We start from the raw sequence: 23,466 nt of genomic DNA, 5'->3' as shown, positions 1-23,466 counted from the left end.
CACATGGAGCGATTACGCGCGGTCGTCGTCGTGTTCGCCAACGTAAGCGTCTCCCCCCCCCCCCCCGTCGTTCAACGACGGACGAGCGACGCCAGCTGTACGCCGTCTCTCATGTTTTTTTTCTCGCATACCCGGAGACGCACGACTTACGCAACCAACCTGTCGATTTCTTATTTGGTGCTCCATCTGCCTCGCCTTCTTCGGCGTCCTGCCGAACAGGAGGATGCCGCTGGTCAACCGGTCCAGCCTGTGAATGGTCCTGAGATTCTTCAAGTTGTACTCCTTCGCCAAGATGAAGACCACGGTGTTGTGCCGGTAACGACCGCACGGATGCACCTACGAACAGAGACGAGTCAAACATTTTATCCTCGCGCGAAGCGTTTGAAGAGATAACGATCTGGATTCAAGAATGTATATTGTCCAAATATACCAGATATGAAATCCGAAATGTACCGGAGAAAGAAAACGTCGAGACTCTAACGTAGCTTCGTTTCCCGAGTTCGAAGCATCTAGAATTGCATCTTCAGTAGTTCACGATAGACCTTTCATCGAGTAACCAGAATATCTTCAGGAAATGAGATGTGGACGGTAAATTTACGGAGCTTACCACTACTTAAATGTACTCGCGTGTCTATCGGCATGTGGCCAATGTAAATTCGATGTAGGCACACACATACACACACATATACACACACACACACACACACACACACACACACACACATGATCGTACACGTATGCATCCGCACAAGAACGATCGACCCATTTCTCCTGGCAAATTCGGGACAAAAAGCAATTGCGCCCACAAAGGAGGGTCGATTCATCGTTTCGAATCGGCATGGCACGGGGAACGGCGCGCTTTATGCATTTCGGCCGACGATGCGGATCTGCATTGTAGGTACAACGTACAACGACCGGGCTGGCTGACTAGCTGGCGGATCGTATCGGACTCTTCCTGGCTCGATAAGTCCGCGCGCGTCTGTCGGCGGCACCACGTATGCACCATAATACACGTCGGCTATCGAACGGCCCCCAGCGACTCCGGCGAACCGCTACAATGATCCGGCGATCGAAGGCCACTTTTCTACCTGCCGCCGTAAGAATTTCGCACCTTCCCTCCGTCGCGGAATGAATTTCAAGAACTTCAAGCGAACGAATCTCCAACTTTTAACGCTGACGTACGTATAATGAGTTTTTCCCCGGCGTACCTTCTCACGCAGAATCCAGAAAGCGTAATCGAATTTATTTTTTCCATCAATGTCCTTTTAATAAATAAATAAATGTAATTTAAATTTTATAAAATTGTGACACAGCTCGTCGATGTTAAAATGACATACGTCCATCTCTACTAACGTAGATTAACTTTCTCGGTTTAAATTACTTTTTATCTTTTTCTAGTTCTAAGAATTAAATTAAAGTTAATCTGCATTGATAAAAATGGATATTAAAAGCTGAAAATGTGAACGACTTTGTTACTGTCGTAATCTATTCGGGGAATGGCGAGGAGAACGAGGAAGCGAAAGCGGCACGGCAAAGTCGTGCTTCGCGATTGCATAACGGTTTTTAACGACGTCTGCACACGAAAATTAATTCGGGGCCGATTGTCAGGCGAGACCCCGCGGTCTCGTCGCGGCGAGGGTAAAGATGAAAAAAGATACTCGAGAAAGCCGGCCATTAAGTCGCGCATCGCCCTCGCGCCCGCCGAGTACCTACTTGCGCGTCGGGATTATTTTTGCATTAATGCCCGGCCGTTTTGTTGCGCAAGCTCCTGTTAACGATCCCCCGCCGAGGACGCGGCGGCCACCGGTGACATTTGAGAGGAACAGAGGAAAAGTGGCCGGAGAGAGCTCGGTTCGCCGAGAGCTCGCTCGGCTGTATTTATCGCCGAGCGAAGTCTCACGACTTGTCGTAGGAGAATAAAACTTGCAACCACCACCGCGGTGCGGTGGCTACACAACTACGGTTTCCCGAGGAGGCGAAAACGAGAGAAAAGAGAACGGGACGGGAAATAAAAAAATATGAAGAGAAAGAAAGAGTACGTTTAAAGTCTCGCGAGCTGTCTCTTCTTTTTGGACACTCCAGAACGCTTTATTTTCTCAGCAGGTGTACACGTCGGCGCGGATTTGAAATAACTGAGACGAAAATTGCCGCAGAGTGGAAAACGAAAGGGGCGGCTGTTAAGCTCGTTCCGACGAGACCGTCGTAACCGTTAATTTGTAACAATGAATCACCGATATCGCCGCGCTTTAATACCGCGGTATCGCATTTCGCGAAATGACGCGAGGTGCCTTCTGTCCTTTAGCCGCGCGTTTTTGCAGCGGAGTCCGCGAGGAGAGTCCGACATTATCGCGGAGCGGCAATAATAGCGCGGAGTAAATTATCCGTGATTTGCGAGCGTCGTAATGCGCGTGATTAACATTTTAATAGGTGAGTTTTATTCGCGCGACCGTAGTGCATCGCGCGACCGCGGGACATTTATGCGAGTCGCCTGCGTGCGCGCGTAAATTCTCTCCCTCTTTTTTTTTCCCCAACGCGGTTTTCTTTTTTTTGGTCATGATTGTTTCGCGTCCCGAAGTGACCAAGAGAGACCGAGGTCGACCGAGGGTGGCGTCGAAACGTTGCATTTTAAAAAGGCGGAGCTCGTCAGAGGCCCTTGGCATTTGACGCGTAGGTACGTCTGTTAACCGCGTTGTTTTGTTAGTCACCAGTCTGAAAAACGACTCGTTAGCGGCGATTTAGTCGCCTTTCGCGCGTCGAGACAGAAAAACAGAGAGAAAGCGAGCGAGAGAGAGAGAGAAAGAGAGGAAAATACAGGAACGCTAACGAAAAATCAGGTCGTTGAAGGAGCGGAAGTCCGCCGCGCGCGCCGCTTGAGACACGCTAGAATTTAATTTGGGGATACACTCAAATATGTATATTTTAGACAAAGCGATGGAAAATTTTCATCTGCGAGAGCGCGAAAGAATAGACTCCGGAAATTCTAAATTTAACGATGGAATCTTATAACCCGCGGGAGAGTGCTCCAGGAATAATTTGCAGCAAAGGCGGTCACATGTACTCATGAAAAGCGGCTTCTGGGACTTTTGCAGATGAGCTGAAAACCAGCGGGCTTCCAGCAAATCAAGCGATCCGGGTTGCGTGGAAACTATCGAAGGGGATCATGCAAGAGAAGTACGTGTGTGGTACATGTCCATGCGTATGTGTGTATGTATTTCCGTGCTCGTTTGGACAATACGACAAACAATTTTTTTTTGGCAGTACAGTTCTGGCAGTACACCACTTACAGGGATGGAGGCGGGCTTGTTGACCACGACGACGTCCTCGTCCATGTGTATCACCGTGATCGGCTCCGAGGTGACAGGCACCTCGTGTCTGCAACACACCAATCGCAACCAGCTTAACGTGGCTTTGTTCCGTTTGCGCTTACACGTCTCGCACACACGCACACGCACACACACATACACACACACATACACACACGTACGTGGTGCACGTACGTAGACATACACGTATACACACGCGCACACACGCGCGCGCGCGCGCACACAAACACACATTCGTACATACACGCGATAGACGCATCGAAATGCTGGGTAGTTCTCGCATGAGCAGACAGTACACCCATGGGAAGTACTGTCGGCCGACTTGGATTGAAGCTAACCGATAATCAAGACGGGTAGGTAGGTAATTACAGTAATGTCGGGGAGAAACGGCGGCGCGCCGCCGATCGATCGCCGATTGATAGTCACAAACCGCAACTTATCGCGATTCGGCAATCGGCAATCAACACCCGCTGCGCCTTTTCGCGATTCTATTCACGTGCGGATCGATTGCATACATCATCCGACCGGAAAAGGCGGAAAAATCGTACCGATTGCGTTTTTAAGCGTGCAAAAAATACGCGAGAAGCGAACGGGTCGAAAACAGCGTCGTGAAAATACAGCTGCGCTTTTATCTAACGTTGAGATAAACGGGCGAAGAGGGTGTTCCGCGAGGTGAGACGTAGGAACAGAACGAAAGTGGGAGCGAGAGAGGGAAAGAAGGAAGGGGGGTAAAAACCGACAAAAAAAGAAAGACGAAATAAATACGGCGGGTGGATGCACGTGCATGCGGCGGCCCCAATTATGAGTTCCATCTACCTAATGCATTTCCACTCCGCAAAACTACGGTCGCACCCACTACGTGTCCTATGCACGTGCATTCTCTCCGCGAGAACAATAAGGAAACCTCGGCCAAGAGAAAAAAATAAGTGGATAGAAAGAGAAAGAAGGAGAGAGAGAGGGGGAGAGAGAGAGAGGGGAGAGAGAGAGAGAGAAAGAGAGCCTTCGGCGCATCGAGATTGGATTTGCAAAATCTTTCCCCGTCACTTTGCAAAGTGCCTCATTCGCGATAAATGGCGTTTGCGATGAAGGCCGGATAGCTGCGAATATCGGATAAAACACGTGACAAACAGAATTCAATTTGGCGAGCAAGACGTTCGTAAACTTTATAAATTGCGACGCCCGCGGTGAAAATCCCGGCGGGCCCGGACGCGCGCACCTCTCGAAAACTAATCGCGAATCGATGCATCGTTAGCTCCATTCTCACGTAAATCGCCCCGGAATATAGATCCCGGCGCGCCGAGTCGCGTAGACGTTGGTGGTGCGCTAAGATCCACGAGAGATATGTTATTAAATCATAAAAGTAGATCGAGGGCAAATTTATATAATGGCATTTCATGGCTGAGCTGAAAAGTTTGCTCCTCGAAAACGTAAAATTGCATCCCTTTCGGTGTTAATCTAATTATCCAGGATTTAAATAATGGAGCGCGATTTTCATCGACTCTCGTCGTTGTATCTCTATCGCCTTGTCGTTATTACGTGCATTATTACACTGCAAATCCAAGTGTGTTATTTTTACACGCATAAACGTGTAAAAATGACACGCTAGACTGAAGCCCTTTTTACATGTTTCTTTACGTGTTAAGTTACGTCATTTAACACGTTAAATTGTATAAAATTGAAAGTTAATATGTTCAATCGTGTTAAATGACGTGCTTTAAAACAGCGAGAAACGTGTAAGAAGAGCTTCAGCTAAAATACCACACTTGCAGTGTACATTGACAAAAAAATCACGATGTTAGTCACGCACTATATTCTAATCCTTTTAGCACTGCTCTATCGGTTACGCACAAAATATCTATTGTTCCATTTCCCTTTCAAGCGCTAGGTAGAAATCATTGGAAAACCATCACGATAGATATACATGTATACTTATCCTGAGGCACATAAGTAATCGAGCGCCTCTTACAGTCTCATTCGACACATTCTTCCGTTCCATGTCCTCGGAATTTTCTTTCGGGAAAATAATTCGCGTTTCGCACACGAGAGCCGAAATATATATACTACGTATACAAAATCGAGAATATGCAACTTCTATCTTCCAATTGGCTGACACGATATTATGCAACCTCACAACGAAAGGCAATAAATCGCTTCCGTCTCGTAAATCACATTTCCGCACCAAACATTTCGGGCTCGCCGCTCTCAAAGTATCTCTTCGCCTGTGCATACATACACGCGCGCGCGCCGTGTACCTTAAAGTTCGCGACGGAATTTCGAAGCGTGTCACGTGAAGGGAACATTAAATCATATATATTCCGTTCCGTCGAGATGGCGTCAGATAACACGTTGCACGCCCGTGAATTGTAACGATTCTCTCATCCTATCTTTAGTGACACACCGCGGCAACAATTTCAGGTGCATCGCCGCTTTCAGACTCGCCATTAAATTTAACAAATGGAGACTCGAATACTCCATTTGTCAGATTCTATAACCTGTAGGTAACGATATTAGCGAAAATATAAAGTTCACGTTCTAACAAATAATATACGATATTATAAATCAAATGTATGAAATATCCGACTCCTGTATTTCAGATCCAATTGACAAAGTTATTTGATACGCGACGAGTCGCGGTCTCACATTGAGAGCCGCCGCCAGCCAGCTCTCTCTTTATCCGAAATTCTGTTATTTCGTCTGAAAGCATTCTCGAGTTAACTATATCCATTAAAATGTCGCGTGCCACAGTTCTTCGCCTATCCGTCTCGCCGTCGTTCGCTCGCGTGACATTCGAAAGGTGCGACGACATAACAATCGGTTTGCGTGCCATGGTGCTCGTCGGGAACGAGCGACGTCCTGAGTGCGCCATCCAAATTTAACGCGGGTCACATGCCGCAGCGACAAACACGACGCGTCGTCTCCGGACAAGATATACGCCGAGAGGACAGATCGCAACGAGCGCGGCGATGCAAGAGCGCGACGATATATTATTGCGGAGCCCCCGAGGAGCGCGGGGGAATTATTGTTTGCTATGTGTTTGCTAATTCGGCAAGGCGATGCCGACGGCCTGCCGAATTTATTTTCGGCCCGGTCGACCGCAATAAACGGCACCTCGCGAAAACACGAGTCCGGATGATCGAGGACGGAGGGAGCGCGTCAAGCACCCAGTCGCTTTGACAGATTTTTCCGCGTTAATTTAACGCGCCGCGACTGACCGCGGCTGAGAGAGGCTGCGGGCGAAAAAGATCGCGTTCCGCTGGACCGATCTCGTTACAAGCGGAGTCATTGTGTGAGCGAGGTTTTGAACAATTAACCAGAATGCACGTGACGCATGTTTGCGTTATCACGCGCGTGTGGCGTTTCCCAGCCGCTTCGACCGTCGCGGATGAGAGATATGGACGCGTTAATTGCACACGTCGGGTCACACGAGGAAGCTTCGCCGAAATGATTATTGCAGCGCGTACGCTTTTCCGCGACCGCGACGCGCCCGGTTGCGAATAAATCGATAGAAATCCAAGGAAGCGCGTACGGAAAATGATTTTATAATGAGTGAATTTAGCGAAATTTCGGTGTACACCCGCGCGAGTGTGTAGGTAGTTCTATATATGAATCGAATAATATTGACTCTGCCGGCGCGCGGTCGACGTTGATGCACGGGGCGTTCCCGATATTTTCCGTTCAAAACGAATGTTTATTTTGCCGATTTTAAATTCTATGCGAATCATATGCAACGTCTATTTATATAAATATTTGAAACGTGTCACAGCTCCATTACGCTTTACTTTTTACCGCACTATTTGGTGATCAAATGTGTAGGGATTTACGTTACTGTAAACAGAAATGTTTATAGAATTATACGTAACGTATACCTATATTTGCATAAATCTATATACAGTCCTACATTATAACTAAATAATATTGACTCTACCTTCGCAATCACGCATTGCCATTTCGCTATGCGAACCGATGTTTACGTAACTCAACGTTTATCGCTCTATTATCTATTTTATAATGCGGAAGAACGTGGAAATTTTTTATCAGCTTTTCACGATCATCCGCGCGCTTCCGCGCATCTACGTTCTTGTCAAAAATAATTTCAAGCGTAATGGAGCGCTCGTGGCATGCAATCTGCACAGGAGCGCGGCAAACGGGAAAGCTTGCGACATCAAAATTTCAAGGCGCATAATTTCGGTGTAACAGCATCAATGGTACGCAACGTGTGCGAGGGAAAAGCTTTACGCGTCACTTTACGCGATCGAGATACGCGGTCACCGTCGACCCCTGCGCGCACTCTAATTAATACATAACTCACATAATTAATATATGAATGTAATCGCGTTCCGAGTTCCACCGCTATAGCCCCCCGTCGAGACCGATCATAACGGCAAATAGCGAGGGAGAGAGAGAGAGAGCAATATCTGGCTCCCGCTTGTAATTGTATCACTCCGTATTTCGGAGCGGAGCCGCTTCCGAGGAGATTTCGCCGACTCGGCTAAATTTATGGTAACGATATTCTAACGGAATCAGCGCGAGTCGCCCCGTGGGAATTCACCGACGATCAACTTTTACGTAACGAGTCATCATCGGTCGCTAGATTAGATCTCCGTGAAACATCGATCGGATCTGCCGTCAGTTTTTGCTACGTGCACGAAATCTTCAATGCGAGGAGATTTTTAAAGAAGCTACATGAGAGATATCCGTTCAATGCTAATGCTATTTTCAGACAATTGCACGTTTATTACCGCGCCTTTATTATAATTCTAATGTCTCTCTATCGTAAAATCGTTAACAGCTGTCATTTGGGGTAACGACGTATTCAATAAAATCGGGGCCGTTCATCGAGAACCGATGTAACTGGCGCTACTACCTTCCGCCGTGGAACCAGTAACAGCTTCATGCATGAAACATCGATTCGGTCCAATACGCTTTGATGTGTCAAAGCGATCTCTGCTTATCGTGGAGACCGCAGCTAGTGACTATTCGAATTCACCCGCCCGAACTATCAAGTCCTATACCGGGACGAATGCTCGTACAATGAATAACGCGATTATCGAGAAACAGATCGGCTAACTAGACTGACTTATATCGGCAGTTAATTGTCTACTCGTTGACGTCGACTTCCCGCAAGATCTCGCAGTCAGCTATCCAACTCTATTGCGATTATCTCAGTTAATAATAACGGTATGATAACAATATGATCTGAAACTGTAACCGTTATCTGTAATAATCGACACGAATCAGAAGTATTTCGTTTCAGTGAGAGTTCCATATGGACAATGCTTTAATTACTAATGTATGTATAATAATTATACGTATAATTAGAAATATATTTTTTCTAATACCACACACCCATGATGGTTCTGTATACATTAAACTTAATATCTATGCTGTGCAATTTTACTTTATCACATGATCTGCAACTCTTCTTTATTCCCGCAATTCCCGATTGTCCGTAGAAAATCCGTTCGGCTATTTCTCGAGAAAGGATTTTTCCCAAGGCTCATTAGCCACTTTCTGAAGTAGCATCGCGCGATCTCGCTTCGTTAGGCCCAAACAGACAGGTCGATTCCGTGCCGCGGTTAAATTTCCCAAAGGCACAAAGGACCGCGCGGACATAAAACGATTATCGAGCGATCAAACCGCGGGGATAGATTTCGCCCCGGCGAAGCTCAGCGGCAAGCAGGGTAGATCGTTAATTTCGCCGGATTGCAGGCGAATCCCGGGATCTTGTCACGGTGGAATGCGCTCTCGAGACACACCCCGGGAACACTTGCAGGAATTTAGACAAGAGAACCCAAGACGGACGGCCTTCGTCGCGAAAGGAGCTAGACTTGACCGATTGATATAAAGGACCGTGGGGGGGGGGACGCGGCCGAGTTAATTGCAGTTAGAAACTGTCAAGTTCCGAGACCTAGGCTATCTGGCCTAGATCACTCTCGAAAAACACTGTATATAATGCCGTGCACATGATTATGACTACGTTGACGTTATCTCCTTCAGTTGTTCCTCTATTAGTGATGTACGTGTCTATCTAAGTATATTTGATTGCAATTTATGTGTAAATTGATAAGATACTGTCGTAGGACTAGTCTTCAACGACATAACATTCAATGTAGCTAACAAAACTTATTTTCATACCACGTATTATACGAGAAAGAAGAATAATTATCTCTCAATTTTATTCGCTTAAAATAACCGAGGACGCCAGACGGGATTCGTATACTTATTCAATGCTCGTTAAGTCGATATCCGCCGGTTGTTCAACGTCGCCAGACGAAAGTGCTTCTGACATATCGTTAGGGAAACAAGGAGCGACGGCGCGAATGCAAAGACGCAGGCAGATTATGTCAACCCGGTGGGTCAACATCGCGGGATTCCTTCCGCGAGACGCGGCCGCAGTGTCGAATTAGAATTTCATGAGAATCCTCAATTAGTTTGAGCATGCACATAGGTAAGCTCGTCGCGCACTCCTAGACACACAGACCGTAAGACGGAGGCGGTGACTTCCTCCGGTAATAGACGGCGTCTAGCTCCTTCTCGCCAATTTCGAATTACGTCGTGACCGCTAAATCTACCGGGAGATTAATCCATCGCAAATTATACGTTAGCCGAGCGCGGTTACCCAACGTGAGAAAAAAAAGCGCCACGCGGTCCTCGTTTCGCGATGGAAGGAGGTAATCTCCTCTCTCCGCCTAATCTCCACCTCTGTGGAAAAGACCGTCCTGTCGCGTTTTCTCACGATCCTTCAATCGGTACATAATAAAGTACCCCTCGCATTCGCGATATGATCGCGCGTGTCACAAAATTCAGACATTTCTTTCAATCACATTTATAATTAAAGGCGAGAAATACGCTTCTCCTCATACGGATGCATTTAGATAAGCGGTTTATCGGTTCTGCCATCGCGTAAAATTATTCAATTTTCGCGCGAGCTAGCCGGAAGTGAACGGGAGCCTTGGCGAAACCCCGAAGGCTTAAGGAGAGCAAACGGCGGCGCGGCAGAGACGGCGGGTGTGATGCACGGGGGTGATAGAGAAGCGTGTCGCGGGTCGAGGGCGCGATTGGAGGTCCGGCGACAGGTTGATTTATTAGCGTGGACCGGGTGCACGATGGTATCGCGACGGAGGTTGGAGGTCGGGCACCTCCTTCTGCGCTTCACCCTAGTGTCCGCAACACGTAAGGAGAGTGCCCGCAGGTGTCCTGCCTTATCGTTCGCGGATCGCGCATGGATTTCCATGTTCTAGTCCAGGGGTGCATGGGGCGCCCGGCATTTTCCACGACGTGCCTGGTTTTAATTCTGGTTTATATCCTCGCCCGACGCGCGAGTAAAATTCGCGCGAGATCTCACGCTCTCTTCCTACGCGTTTCGATCTTTCGTCATCGCGACATATAACGCGTAATTTCGCGTTACGTCGCGTTACTTTAATACGGTTCAGTTGCGCACCCCTGCTTCCCTAGCTTCTTGCACCGCCACGGCGTCATGCGTCTTCGCGATCGATCTTCGCGCTGATTACCCTCCGCTCGTGACTCGGCCAAATCCGCCGAGAGTCGATCAGAAAGCGGATATTAACCGGATTACTTCTTCAACGAACGTTACGACGAGCGCGGCCCGGCTGCATTCCGCAAGACGTTTCCACAAGACGTTCCGCGAGATGTTCCGCGAGGATGGAGATGGTGACACGATCGATATTGCGAGAAGAAGCTCGGGAAGATTAATCGTTTGGAAGGCGAGATGAAGGCGGAAGAGACGCGCATCCTATTCTACGCGCCGTTACGTTGCCGATGCATCGACGGGGACCAACTCTCCTGCGAAATTACACGGCGCTGACGGTGAAGCGGATCGCTCGTCTACCGAGAGGCTCTTTCGGCTAATTGAATCATCCCACCGAATTTCCCGCATCACCGGGAGGGACACGAGAGAGAGAGAGAGAGAGAGAGAGAGAGAGAGAGAGAGAGAGAGAGAGAGAGAGAGAGAGAGAGAGAGAGAGCGTGCTTGTAACAACGTGTACGTAGAACCAGGGAACGTTCCTGAGGAACGATCCCGGAATGAAGGCCGGCGGCGAGAGCTGAGCTCGACGCTCGTCACGCCCACAAGTTTTCTCCAAAGACTTTTGAGAGGCTATTCTGGACCATCGATCGCGGATACCACGGACGTCGGGACTTTAATTGAAAAATGGTAGCGGTAAACGATGCGTCTCTCTGCTGCCGCTGAAGCTTCCGCTCTCTAGCGCTGCACAGGCTGCGCTTCGTCGTGGAAGCTATTATTTCTGACAATACGTCGAAAGCGATTCGCCGTGCGTGGCAAAACCTTCAGATCTCTATCTCCGTTCCGCGGAGTTAATAATTAGCTGGTCGTCCACGGCCATGTGTTCTACAGATAATAATCGAACATCCATGCAATTTCCATTCTATTAACATAGACCTTCTGTTTCTTGTCACTTGATGTAAGAAAGTAAAACTTCTTCCCCGTTGCCGGCGGCGGATCAGGGACGCGTTTTTCCGACATGAATGACTGAAGAAAACGCGATAACGTGCCACGACGCCTCGCTCGTTACATCAATTACCGCGACGGGGACGGCGATCGAGCGTTCGCGGGAATCGATTAACCCGGCAGTCCTCGTGAGGACTCGCGTCGCAAACACCGCGTTGTTTACCAGGTGATTCACGGCTACTTTAGGAAGCGATTTGCCGGATTCGTGCGATGGGAATCGACACGTCGATTGGTGCTGACACGGTGATGGATGCCCCGAACGGAATGCCGGCCGGTTGCGAAAGGTCTCGCGTTATCCAAGCCGTGTCGTCCCAGCGCGATTGCGACACGATCGTGTCCTTCGCGTATCTACACCGTCGAATGTGCGAGCGACGCCGGTGTCCTTCGAGGCATATCGGTCGCCGTTTCAGCTTTCTCGCCCTCGAGGCAAGATTACCGAAGTCGTTTTTCCTTCGCGCTTCCTTTCCTCTCAGCCACCGTGAATCCCCCCCCCCCCCCCGAAGAAGAACACGCTGTTGGAAGGGAAACACCGGGGACTTTTCCTTCGTCCTCTCGAGTTACGGATGGCCCGAGGAATTTCACGGCTGTGATCAAACGGCGATTCGAGCGGATGATGTCAACGTAGGAGTCCTCGAGAAAAACAAAACGATGCGATAAACGGCAATTTATAGCCAGGAGGCAACATTTTCGAAAGAAAGAATCTGTTAAATTCGTAATGTCTATTTATACTCAATTTGAGTCATTTTTAACCATTCCTATAGATCGCCTCCTGCTCCTGATCAATACGAAGTTAATTTAACTAAAACAATGTTAATTTAACTAAACCAATAGAGTTGAACTAATATTGTTTCGTGTTAAAATAATAAATTTTGACCCACACATAGTAGTTAACAGTAACAAAATGGTATTTAACTTAAAATATTGGTTTAAAGTTTGCCCTTTAATATTTAACAGTGTAGAAGAACGCGAAAGAATCTAGAGAATATTATACGTCTAAGGCTGCGTTCGGGGAGCGCGCTATTAGCGCTATTTGCTTATTCTATCCTTGTTCTACACTTGATGAGCGATAAAGATAGAATGATGCAATAGCGCTAATAGCGCGCTCCCCAAACGCAGCCTCAATTTTATACTTTAGATTAGACGATTAATTAGCAACGCGTACCAATGCGATAACGGTATTATCTTGAGAGGATATAATTATTTCGCAGGGACAATGCAAGTTACCGGCAACGCGGCCGAGCGCGAGACATTTCTCTTTCGCGCGAAAATTCACGGCGACCGCGAGCGTTCCCTCGGGCGCATTCTCGCCGGGAAAATGCTCCTCTTCGCGAGCGTGACAATGGCGGCTTGCGAAACTTTCGCACGCGTCACATACGCCGTAACGGTCGCGAGTGCATACCGAAACGTGGCAGCACTGACAGCAACCGGCGGGTAATATCAGCGACGGCACAGGTGGTATTACCACCGCCGCCAATTTATTTTCCATCCATCTCCGCAATTGTTCCGACTATCGTAACCAACCCACGGTGTTCGGCGATGTTGCTTCTCCCCATATTTGTATTCCGTCTTTATGCAACGCGCGCGTAACGTAATTGCTCCGATAACGTAAAATAACGAAACGGGAGCCGTCGGTCGTTGTTGGTCGCGCCCGCGATGCAAACTCCCACGACTGACCTAGATTACACTCGCGATCCCCGTTTTAATTGCGGAGTTTTAATCGTGGAAAGACAACGTGTCTCGCGGTATCGCGCGGCGATCGACGAGACGTTTCGCTCGCTTCGTTCGTTTCGTTCGAGCGTTTTAATTGCGAAGAATCGCACGGTTGTTCGCGTGTCCGGAGAGTCACCTTATCTCCCAAATGCACCTTTTTTTTTTTACGATCCCCCGATGACGTCACGCGATGCATCTCATTGTTTATTACTAGCGGCCAGGCGACCATTCTGTTCCCCGGCCGGCCTTCACCCGATTAACTTCGCTCACCCATCGGAAACTCAATCGACGCGCCAGAAACTCGCCCGGAGGCGAGTTTTACCGCCGTCAGCTTGCACGTCTCCGCGTCGACGTGAAAAATCGACGTGGAAAGGAAAAATAAAAATATCGCTCTCGCGAGCGACGAATTAACTCCGGAATTTGCCATTATAATGACGGCGGGAGACACGCGGCGAAAATGTAGGACACGAGTGGTCCGCGTGTCGCGAGCGCGCGCCTGAAAAGTACAATTGCCAGGATAATTGCTGGAATTAGCATGCAAGCGCGAGCGGACCGTATTAGCGGCGCGCGAGACGTGAAATAATTTAATCCAGCTTCCGTACGTCAGCAAGGACTGCCGCCGCCGCTCGCGACGAACGGCGACGAACGGAAGGAGAGAGAGAGTTCATATTTCATTCACATTTTTTTTCTCCTTTCCAATTCGAAATACGACGCGCGTTCATCTTTGCGAGGCATCTCTTCTCGAGACTTCTCCGCGTTCTTATCTCGAATGACGGAGCAGAAGCTACCGGGCGCATCCACACGTTCCTGCGATAACCGGCGCCGATAGCGGCCGAGCCTCGTTGAGCGTCGGAGCGTTTAAAAACGCGCTCGAGAGGCGAAAGAGCGTGCGTGCGCGCTCGTGGCTTATTAGATTCTTATATATCCGTGCCAAGGATAATCACACGAGTCCCGGCCATGTGGTTCCCGGCCTCGTGCGCACACGGAGGATTCGCCGAGGTTCCCTCTTATCTACGCCGCTCCGAGCAAGGAGAGGCGGATGATTTACGAGTTCGTTGGACCTACCGCCGCCGCAGCCATTCGACCGACACGCCATCGTTGCGCGCGTTTCCTGCGCGGTTACATCGTCCTGACCTTCGCGGATCGCGTCCAGTCTTACTTTACTCCGAAAAGCCAAGAGGGACGCGCCGGGTCACTCCTCTCGAGGCGTCCCGAAATATTACAGACGGCCACGACTCTCTCTCTCGCTCTCTACCTGCTTCCGTCCGTCTTCCCACGTTGCGAATAACGGATGCGCACTGGCGTGTGCGAATTAAACCGTTTATACACGGATTATGCATTTTAGACTTCTGTTTCAAGCAGCCGCTGTAATCCCGGCACTAATCCGATGTTGCCCGCTTTAGCTGAGCCGCTTTCCACGCATGCGTTTCCGTCTCGTGTAAATCAACTAAATTTGATCCGCATTAGATACCTTCCTCGCATATAATACAACGTAACGCGCAAACACAGCTCGCTCGCCGGGCTGAGCCGTCGATCGCATATCGTTACGTCATACCTCCATCGGGTGGATATATCCGTGGCGGCAGATGAGAATTCGCGTTAGCTAAAAATCTATGTGCGAAATAAGGATGATCCTTCTCAGCGCGCGGTACAGCTTGTCGATCACAATGATACATCGCGTTCCGCGCTCGCGCGGGCGAAACAAGCTCTAAGCGGTTAACTCGGAAATTCCCGAAATTAAATTCCCGATCTCATTTGCGCGCGCCTGACAAGGCTCGCCAAATTCCCGGGGCTCTTCTGAAATCAAAGTAAATTCCTGCGGAAGCTAACCTGGATTTATACGGGGCCAATAGGCATCGTTAAATATGTATACGCCGCCGGAGCTATATGCCCGACGTCGGCCGAAATTCCCGCGTCGACCGATAAACAAGCTACCCCGCTTCGATAAAAAGTGGATTTAAAGCGTACCCGAGAAACCCCGACGTTACGTGTCGTGTGCGCCCGGTATAAATGGATAAAGGAACGTGCCTTTTATATCGAATAACACGTACAGCACTTTGGTGTTATGAAATGCCATTTTAAATATGCACTCGCAATCTACTAAATTCCATTTTAAAAAAGGAAGAAAAAATAGCGAGTATCGTCCGTTTTTTGAACATCGCGAGATTGCATTTTCGCGACCAAATAAGCGGTCCGAAATAGAAACTGAACTCAACGTTTCCGTACAAGCGCAATTTTCTCTTCATTCCGCAGCTCGATGCCGTCGATCGTCGCGATTCAATCAAACTTTAGTCACGAGTCTCGACGGCGCTTTTCTCACAATAGTCACTTGACATTTTCCGCGAGAAGTCGTGAGGACGGGCTCTCGCGCCGGCGCCGGCGACGACGACGATGACGACGACGACGGCGGCGGGTGACAAACGCTCGCAAAAATCAATTGCACCGTGCACGACGCGAGGGGGGAAAACGATACGGCCGACCGCTTCCGGTAGAACGTTCACGTACCTGTGGACGACGTTAGCCAGGAGATCGTTGTGCCGTAACCTGTAATCGACGTCCACCTTTTGATAGTTGACCGTGAGGGTGCCGGCGCGAATACATCTCTCGTATTCCTCGGCTGGATGGGCACGGAATTCCCTCGCGAAGACCTCCAGGATCTTCTCGCCGACCCATCGACCTTTCGTGAATGTCGTGAAGGTAAAGTAATAGGGATATACCTTACGGAGACCTGAAACACACACCAGCGCCGGGGAGCGACCATGAAGACGAGGATAAGAAAGAGAACGATAATTACTTGGAATATCCCGTAAGCCGTCTTTAAATGTCACGGAGGTTTAACGGGGCTATATTAGTCACGTTGCGAAACGCGATTCGCGCGACCGCCGCGGGCCACTTGTCCGCAATTAATTGGAGATTAGCATCCGAGCTGGCGCCTCGGAGCGTGCTCCAAGGCGAACGGGCGAAGTGTGAATTACGAGAATATGATATCTCATGGATGCGGAATCACATAATAAATCATATTGCGGCGGATACATGAAAATGTCGCTGTTATTTGCGAATCTATTACCGTTCCGCGCCGCAGCAAGGATGATTGCTCTCGCGCGGGCGAAATCTACGTCGGGGATTAACATAAAGTCGATCGCGTCTTTCTTATTCGTATCTCTCGGCGAAATAAAAAGAAGAGGGGAAAAGGACGTATTTAAATTTCTGGAACATCCTGTTACTCCGATAGCGATTGACTTGGAGATTTTTCGTGCTTCAAATTGCTTCTTGCGCGCGGAACCGCGCGTTATTTCCGGATTTTGCTTTCCCTCTCTCCCTTCCACGTTAAGTGGAAATTAATCCGTCGGTTCGAATCTTCGTTACGCGTCACCCTCAAATGAGATTTTCGTCCGGAGAGAGAAAAGCGAGGCGAGTCGGGAAGTTGATTAATAAGCCCGAATAAGAGGAATAATTTTCTCAGCTTCCTCGCGCGAGAGAGAGAGAGAGAGAAAGATCCCCGGGAGCGCGCGCGGGGTTAATGAAAGATATACAGCGCTTTATGAATTCACGCGCGCGCCATATCGCTCTCGCTTGATTGAATAATTTGATACCTTTAAAAATTTTTCTCCCCCGATATATTATCCCGATCGCGTTTCTCCATCGTCCTCCGTCGTTCTCGTGTAATTTTATTAGTCGCGTCGGATACGGAAACAGTTAAATCGAGTGGCGGAACGGACGTAAACGTACTGCTCGCCGTTACCGGCTTAAGAGAGACACTCCTGAGAATTTTACGACCCCGAAACGGCTCCCTTCATTGTCCATCGGCCATCCTGAAAGTAGTTCGCCACGTTTCGAAACGTGCCACGTCTCACGAACAAGTCTCTCGCTTTGGGACTCGTGTCCGAGCGATTTCCGCGCTTTATTCCGGTCAGAAAAAAATTAATACCGCGAGGAGATTTGATTAATGTCCCGTCGCGCGTCCAGTCGCGTCAAAGGAGCTTTTTTCCGATAGCATGCTCGTTATTTAAAAGACAGTCTGTCTATAAGGGGATTAATGAACGTTTGACATTTGAAATGAAAAGAGCATGGAATTACTCCGCGCTTCATATCGCGTTTGGCATAAATGTTTCGTTGAAAAAAAGAGAAAAAAAGAGGAGAGAGATATTTTTACTTAGTCTCCACATATATTCCAATCCGCTACTGTCGCAATTTTCAACTGCTGTACGTCCGAGGCGAAAAAATTAATTTATTCTAGCTAGTCGAGTCCTTGCGGGAACAGAAATAAGCGGGAGTTCGCCGCATTACACAAAGACTTTTCAAGTGGTCGACGAAGGAAAATTGGAGACGGAGAACAAAAACGCATTCGCGTCAAAGAGACCGCACGCGGTTTCTACTCCGGCCGGATGAGCTGGCAGTGGCCCGGCCTTTTGTGCGAGATCGAAATCGGCGCGCGTAGAAGATCCTGAATAAACAGAAACAGTTTCGCGAGGGAAAGAAAAACCCCTCGTATTCTCGCCCGGCTGAAGTTACTTTAATTAAATTGCCTTCGGAACGTCGACGACCGACGGTACTCGACGGCAGGCACTCTTTGCCGGAACTAAAGCAGACGGAGGTCATTTGACAATCGAAATGTCTCGAAAGAGCTAGCCGTGCTCTCAGGGCGTTCGGCACGGACCGAGTGAACGATTGATCCCTCTCGGGCTTTCGAGCTTTCGAGGAATGGAACCATCGGGACGCGGTCGTTTAGCCAAGAGCTTCTCGAGAAGCGGAAGGAAATCGTCTTCGCGCATACGAGGGGGGGAAAAAAAGAAACAAGCTCGAAGGAGAAAGGGAGAAAGAAGAAAAGCGAAACGAGCAAGAAAGGAAAAAAGAAGATTAGGCGGTCTGCTTATAGACCGTAAAGAAGAGAGCTTCCACCATCGACGTCGTCGCGCTGAGAAATATATCATCTTCAGAGAGGAATTCGTATTATGAAAAACGTCAGAAGTACAGGTTGATATAAATTGGTAATAAAAAAAAAACCGCTACAACATTGTCGCCGCACGCTGCATCGAGCGTATCTCCTTTCTTATACAACTGTATAACAAGATATCCTCGAATTAATGAGAACGTAAGAATGACAAAGTATCCAGTAACATAGTAATTAACCGTAAAAAGTCGCCTTTTCCTCGGTTCGTTTAGTCTCAGACGATCGTGGATTCTATCGAATCCGCCGTGGCAACCGTGGCTTAAAGTAATTACGACGCTATTACACGCCAATGGGACACGACCCGCCGTATTCATTGCAGCGGGCCAGTAATTGCCTCCGATGTCGAGGTTGTTCCCGAGACCCCCGACATCTTATCCCCTGACAACCGTGCAATACTTTCTTTACTCCCTTTTGTTTCTCCTCGGCATCGCTCGCAGTATCCTCCCCCCCCCCCCCGTTCTTCCCGTTTTGCTCTGTAACATCATCCGCGCTCTCGGTTTCCCGTTCGATACTCTCTGCGCCAACGGAAAATCCGTCGGCACGCCCGCAGAATTTCGCCCCAGAAATCTCTTTTCTCGTCGATGGCGAGATATCTCGATCCTTGCATCTCGCCGATATACGTAGGAATTGATTTTCGAGAAACACTGAGCCGGAAAATGTCTGATGCAAGCGATTCGAGAAGGAAGAGTCTTTTTCGAGAGCTTCGGTGTAAAGTCGCTGCGATTCGTAAGGTCGTTCTATTACTGCTATTCAATATCGTTTTAATAATGTCTTTTATATTTCATACTTCAGCTAATTTTAAGGTAAACTAAGATGAAAATTAATCATCGAGATATTCGGAGAATGAAAGATATGACGAATAAACCGAGATTATAGTTAACCGAGCCAAAATCAATGTTTAAAATATATCTATTCCAGAACAGAATATTCAAACTTCACTCTTCTTATTTCTAACATTATTTAAATATGTAATAATTGCCACACGTATAATATAATTAGATTTAATATTGAATAATCTTTATAAATTAAATCGGCCTCAAAATTCCTCTAGAGAGCGTCCTACCCGGCATTTTATTCGAACTCTTAACTCTAAGGGCAGCTACTAATTTTGTACAAGACAGAGTGATTCCTGGTATCGATTATCGGCCGCATCGGGCCGTGCTTTCAGAAAGTCAAGGGGGAAACGAAGCCACGTCTCGTCGTGAGTCAGCTCACGGAGGTTACGGAGGGCTCGAGGAGTGAGCCCTAACGTCCCGCCCGTCTGGAACGACGCCTTGTTTTACGAGTAGCAAACCAATGGCGGTGTCGTCGTGGGCCGCTTTGGGTTTCATTCGCTATCGATCGTTGCCGACACACAACGTGGCACTCCGCAGCTCGTGTATATACGCACGGCCGCTTTTACAACGGGAGTAAACACCCTCCGTTGCAGCTCGGCTCGCACTTTTACGATCGACCCTCTTCTCTCGTCCTCACCGTTCGAATGCCCTGCGCACAGCTGATCGCGACAACACGACACTCTCTCGTGACATTTTTAATCGAAATATACAAGATACAATTACAGGATCCTTAGAGATTACGGAAAAATAGCGAGGGAACGCGTCCATTCTCTTCTCAGAAAATACTAACATTTTTTGCCAATGTTAATGACATACAGCGATATTCTTGGCGATTCTCTAATTTAGAGAATTTAATAGTCAATTGAATATATTTCTCTATATTTATATCTGAGAGCAGAGATTTAATTTATTTGTCTACTATCGGATATAATTCACGGTCGGACGAAACAGACCGAACGGATCGAAGAGGACCTCGGCAGGAGAAGGTCCCGCGAGAGAAATCCAGCTAAAATAATCGCATGTTCCTGCGAAATTCATGGGCGGTGTACTCTATTTGAGCGGTATCTGGATATCACTTAATATTTGACATTCGAGTTTCCTCGGGAAGATTGTAAATACCATTTCGCGACCGGAAAAAGTCCTTAATGGCGTTACGCACCGTATGTAAATGTACGAAAAACTTCGCGTAAAACACACATCGCGAAAATATATCACCACAGGCTGCGAAATACGCACGCGGAAACGGAATATATGTGTGTAAAACGGAAACAATCTTCAAATCAGAGTTACAATTCACGTTCGTAATGTATTCCGTTCCGCGCTTCGAGCATGCAACACATCGGAGGGTTTTCCTACCTTTAAATACCGCGTAAAACTTCTCTTTTTCCTTTTGCCAATCAAGTTACCCATATAAATCTTGCACCCACACCTATCAAAGGCGCGTATATATGTACCGATTCACTCCGCGTCTCGGATCCGTGCATTTAATATCTCCCGGAAATCGACCGTCCTGTTACATACGTCAATACCCGTTACACTTTTATTCCCCGGCATTCTCGTGCATTCAAACAAACGGCGATAATAAAATATGACTTAAACCGGTCGCGATCCTACTCTCGAAATACCGTATCGATCTCTCCGCTTGTATCATGTATAATTCATAACACCCCGGCGCGTTTCGCCCTCCACATGGGAGAGGCGAGTGCGATAGGGAGAAAGGCAATCGCATATTTCCAAAGTGGGTGTGCGTTTCCGCGCGCATACCGTACACACATAAATGTTTTATCATCCTCCAAATCCTTAACCGTGCCCTGTCGCCAGTCGTCAAGTAAAAAACCGCCAGCTGTTTATTTCACATAACACGCATAAAGCGCGTATCTCCATGCGCCCGCGGATGGTGGAAAGGAGCCCATACGGTTGAAATGCGATCCCGTTTACGGAGGATGTTGCATATCGGACATACAGGGTGACCGCAAGTCCGCGCACAAGCGCCACGTGATAAATAAAATCCATCGATCAAGGCGTCGTGTGAATGTATTGTTTTCTTAACGAGAACTTAATTGAATTCCGCGCATCTCTCTTTGAAAAAAATTTTTTCTTCAAACGTGCGTTCGATATCGTACATTTCCGTGACCGAGCGTTATCGCGGGGGCACTCGCGCTAATTTACAGTCACGCTGTGTGCATCGCGCACGATGCTCAATGTGTGTTGTCCCACGGATCATCGCGCCGCACGCGAATTTCGTGTAATCTCGATACCCCGCCGACGTTCGCCAGTAAATTCGGGGGCTTGTGTTACCCCGTCTGCAGGCGGGCGTGTATAATTCGCGCGGAGATAAGATTAGACGAGTGGTTGTGAACCGCGGTGTGTAAGACGTGGAGAGATACAGAGGAGATTTATCGTTATGAAACCGGATAATAAGGCATTGTAAAAATTAATCGCGACCGAGATCGACGCAGGTGCTTCGCGATGACAGGACGAGATTTGCACGGTTATTATGAGAGGTAATAATACACGCCAATCTTCATTCACGAGTCGACAAGTAAACCGCTATCGGGAAATCGAAATAAGAAAAGCCAGCGGAACCGCTGGATCGAAAATATTAATCGCACTTCAATCACCGTCATGTCTGTGCGCGCGGAATTTTCTACTTATAGCGCGGACTGATCTCTGACCGAGCGTTACTACTTACAGGAGTAATATACCGTTACGGGCCAACCTACGCGAGCCCTTATCTCTCAATAAATCTTGCGTGACGATTCCCGTGGCAATAAACAATCATGTGTTATTTTTAGCGAAATGAGAAATCCCGCGTTGCCCGATATATCGCGAGTTATATCTCCTGGCGAATGGAATAAAGAATACGTTGTGTCGTTAACGCTTTCGCGCGTGCGTCCGGCGTTTTCTCGGGTTAATCAAAAAGCGTGTCAACTGCCATTTTTAAAATCGTGAAACTCTCCGAACGGCGTTCGGCCATTACCGTATCGCCGCTGAGTGCCGCGGAGCTCACTCGGATTTTAAAACGTCATCCGTGTAGAATAACGACCGCTTTTTTTCCCTCCCCTTTCTCGCGCGCGCGCTACATATCGCCCAGACATTTAATCCGCGTTCTAAATCTGTCGTTTAATCCAATGCGTCGATCTAACGATTGCGCCACGTAAGGATCTATAAACGAATCATTACGGTCAAGTAGTTCATCGTTATACTTAGTCAATCAACGTACAGGATCTAGCTTAGGCCGACGTTCGGTATATCGCGCACACGATCTCTGTTTGTCCTCCGCTAAGTACAGGATGAAGCACGAACTACCGTGAACCAACACAGGCCGCGCGGTCGCGAAGTTAGACGAATTCTTCGTCACGCACAGGTTGTTTTCGTTGGTTCTACATGCGATGAATTAAATATCCAGAACAAGGAGGGTGAGGAGTATATGAATATGGATCAGGTCGCCTCTAATGCGACGACCTCTCGCGCGGGTAGTCTTCCCTCTAAGAAGGGGGAGCCGTTTTACTTTACTTTCTCTCTCTCGGATATAACGGATCTCTAGAGTTATATAAATATTTGATTCGTTCTAAATAAATTCGCATATCGGCTCATAACGCATAGTGCGGGGAAGAAAAAAATTCGCCGCTAGAAATAACGCGCGCTCCATTTCCTATTCCCCCTTTCCTATTTTCCCCACGATCGGGAAAGTTCGCGGGCATCAAAGTAGAAAGCTCGTAAAACACCGAGCAAACTTACGGTCCTATATCTCGATTCGACGGCGGCCTGACTTCTATTACAGTCACTATCCTTCCGCCAAGTATATTACATCGCGAGAGTTACAGAATCCTCGAGATGTAGCATTCGTGTCGCGCCGCGGGTACGCTACCTCCCGCTATGCGTGTTCCCCGCCAGGTTTTACGATTTCATTTCTGCTACATCGTTAATTAACCAATTAAGCGATTCAGCCGAGCTCGTGTTAATTTATCCACCGAAAAAATTCTTCCGTCCCGTGCGGCGCGACGTCGAAATCCAATATTGTAAAATAAATTGAATAGACGAGCGAATGAAAGAGATGTGTCACTTTCCCAGGAGAGTCAACGAATAATTATATAATAATATAGAGAGTCACCTTTGATAGCTTTACTGAGCTATCTGTACGTAGAACTCTATTAA

At 48.0% G+C, this 23,466-nt stretch overlaps 1 protein-coding gene across 4 annotated transcripts in view; it reads right to left on the bottom strand.

Moving 5' to 3' along the window:
- Positions 1-23,466, bottom strand: part of LOC139787011 (pseudouridylate synthase RPUSD2) — a 115,730-nt gene that overhangs the window by 5,494 nt on the left and 86,770 nt on the right. For all 4 annotated transcript variants that reach the window (XM_071726105.1, XM_071726110.1, XM_071726122.1 and 1 more), the window contains 3 exons: positions 16,027-16,249; positions 3,285-3,372; positions 160-336 (listed from right to left, as the gene is read on the bottom strand). In XM_071726105.1, coding sequence (XP_071582206.1) covers positions 160-336; positions 3,285-3,372; positions 16,027-16,249 — 488 coding nt within the window. The remainder of the gene's footprint in view (positions 1-159; positions 337-3,284; positions 3,373-16,026; positions 16,250-23,466) is intronic.

Source organism: Temnothorax nylanderi, unplaced genomic scaffold, assembly GCF_030848795.1.
Source record: "Temnothorax nylanderi isolate EJ_2023f unplaced genomic scaffold, tnyl_v1.0 TNYL_tig0009_pilon, whole genome shotgun sequence".
Classification (NCBI taxonomy): Eukaryota; Metazoa; Arthropoda; class Insecta; order Hymenoptera; family Formicidae; genus Temnothorax; species Temnothorax nylanderi.
This window is presented reverse-complemented; position numbering and strand designations above follow the sequence as displayed.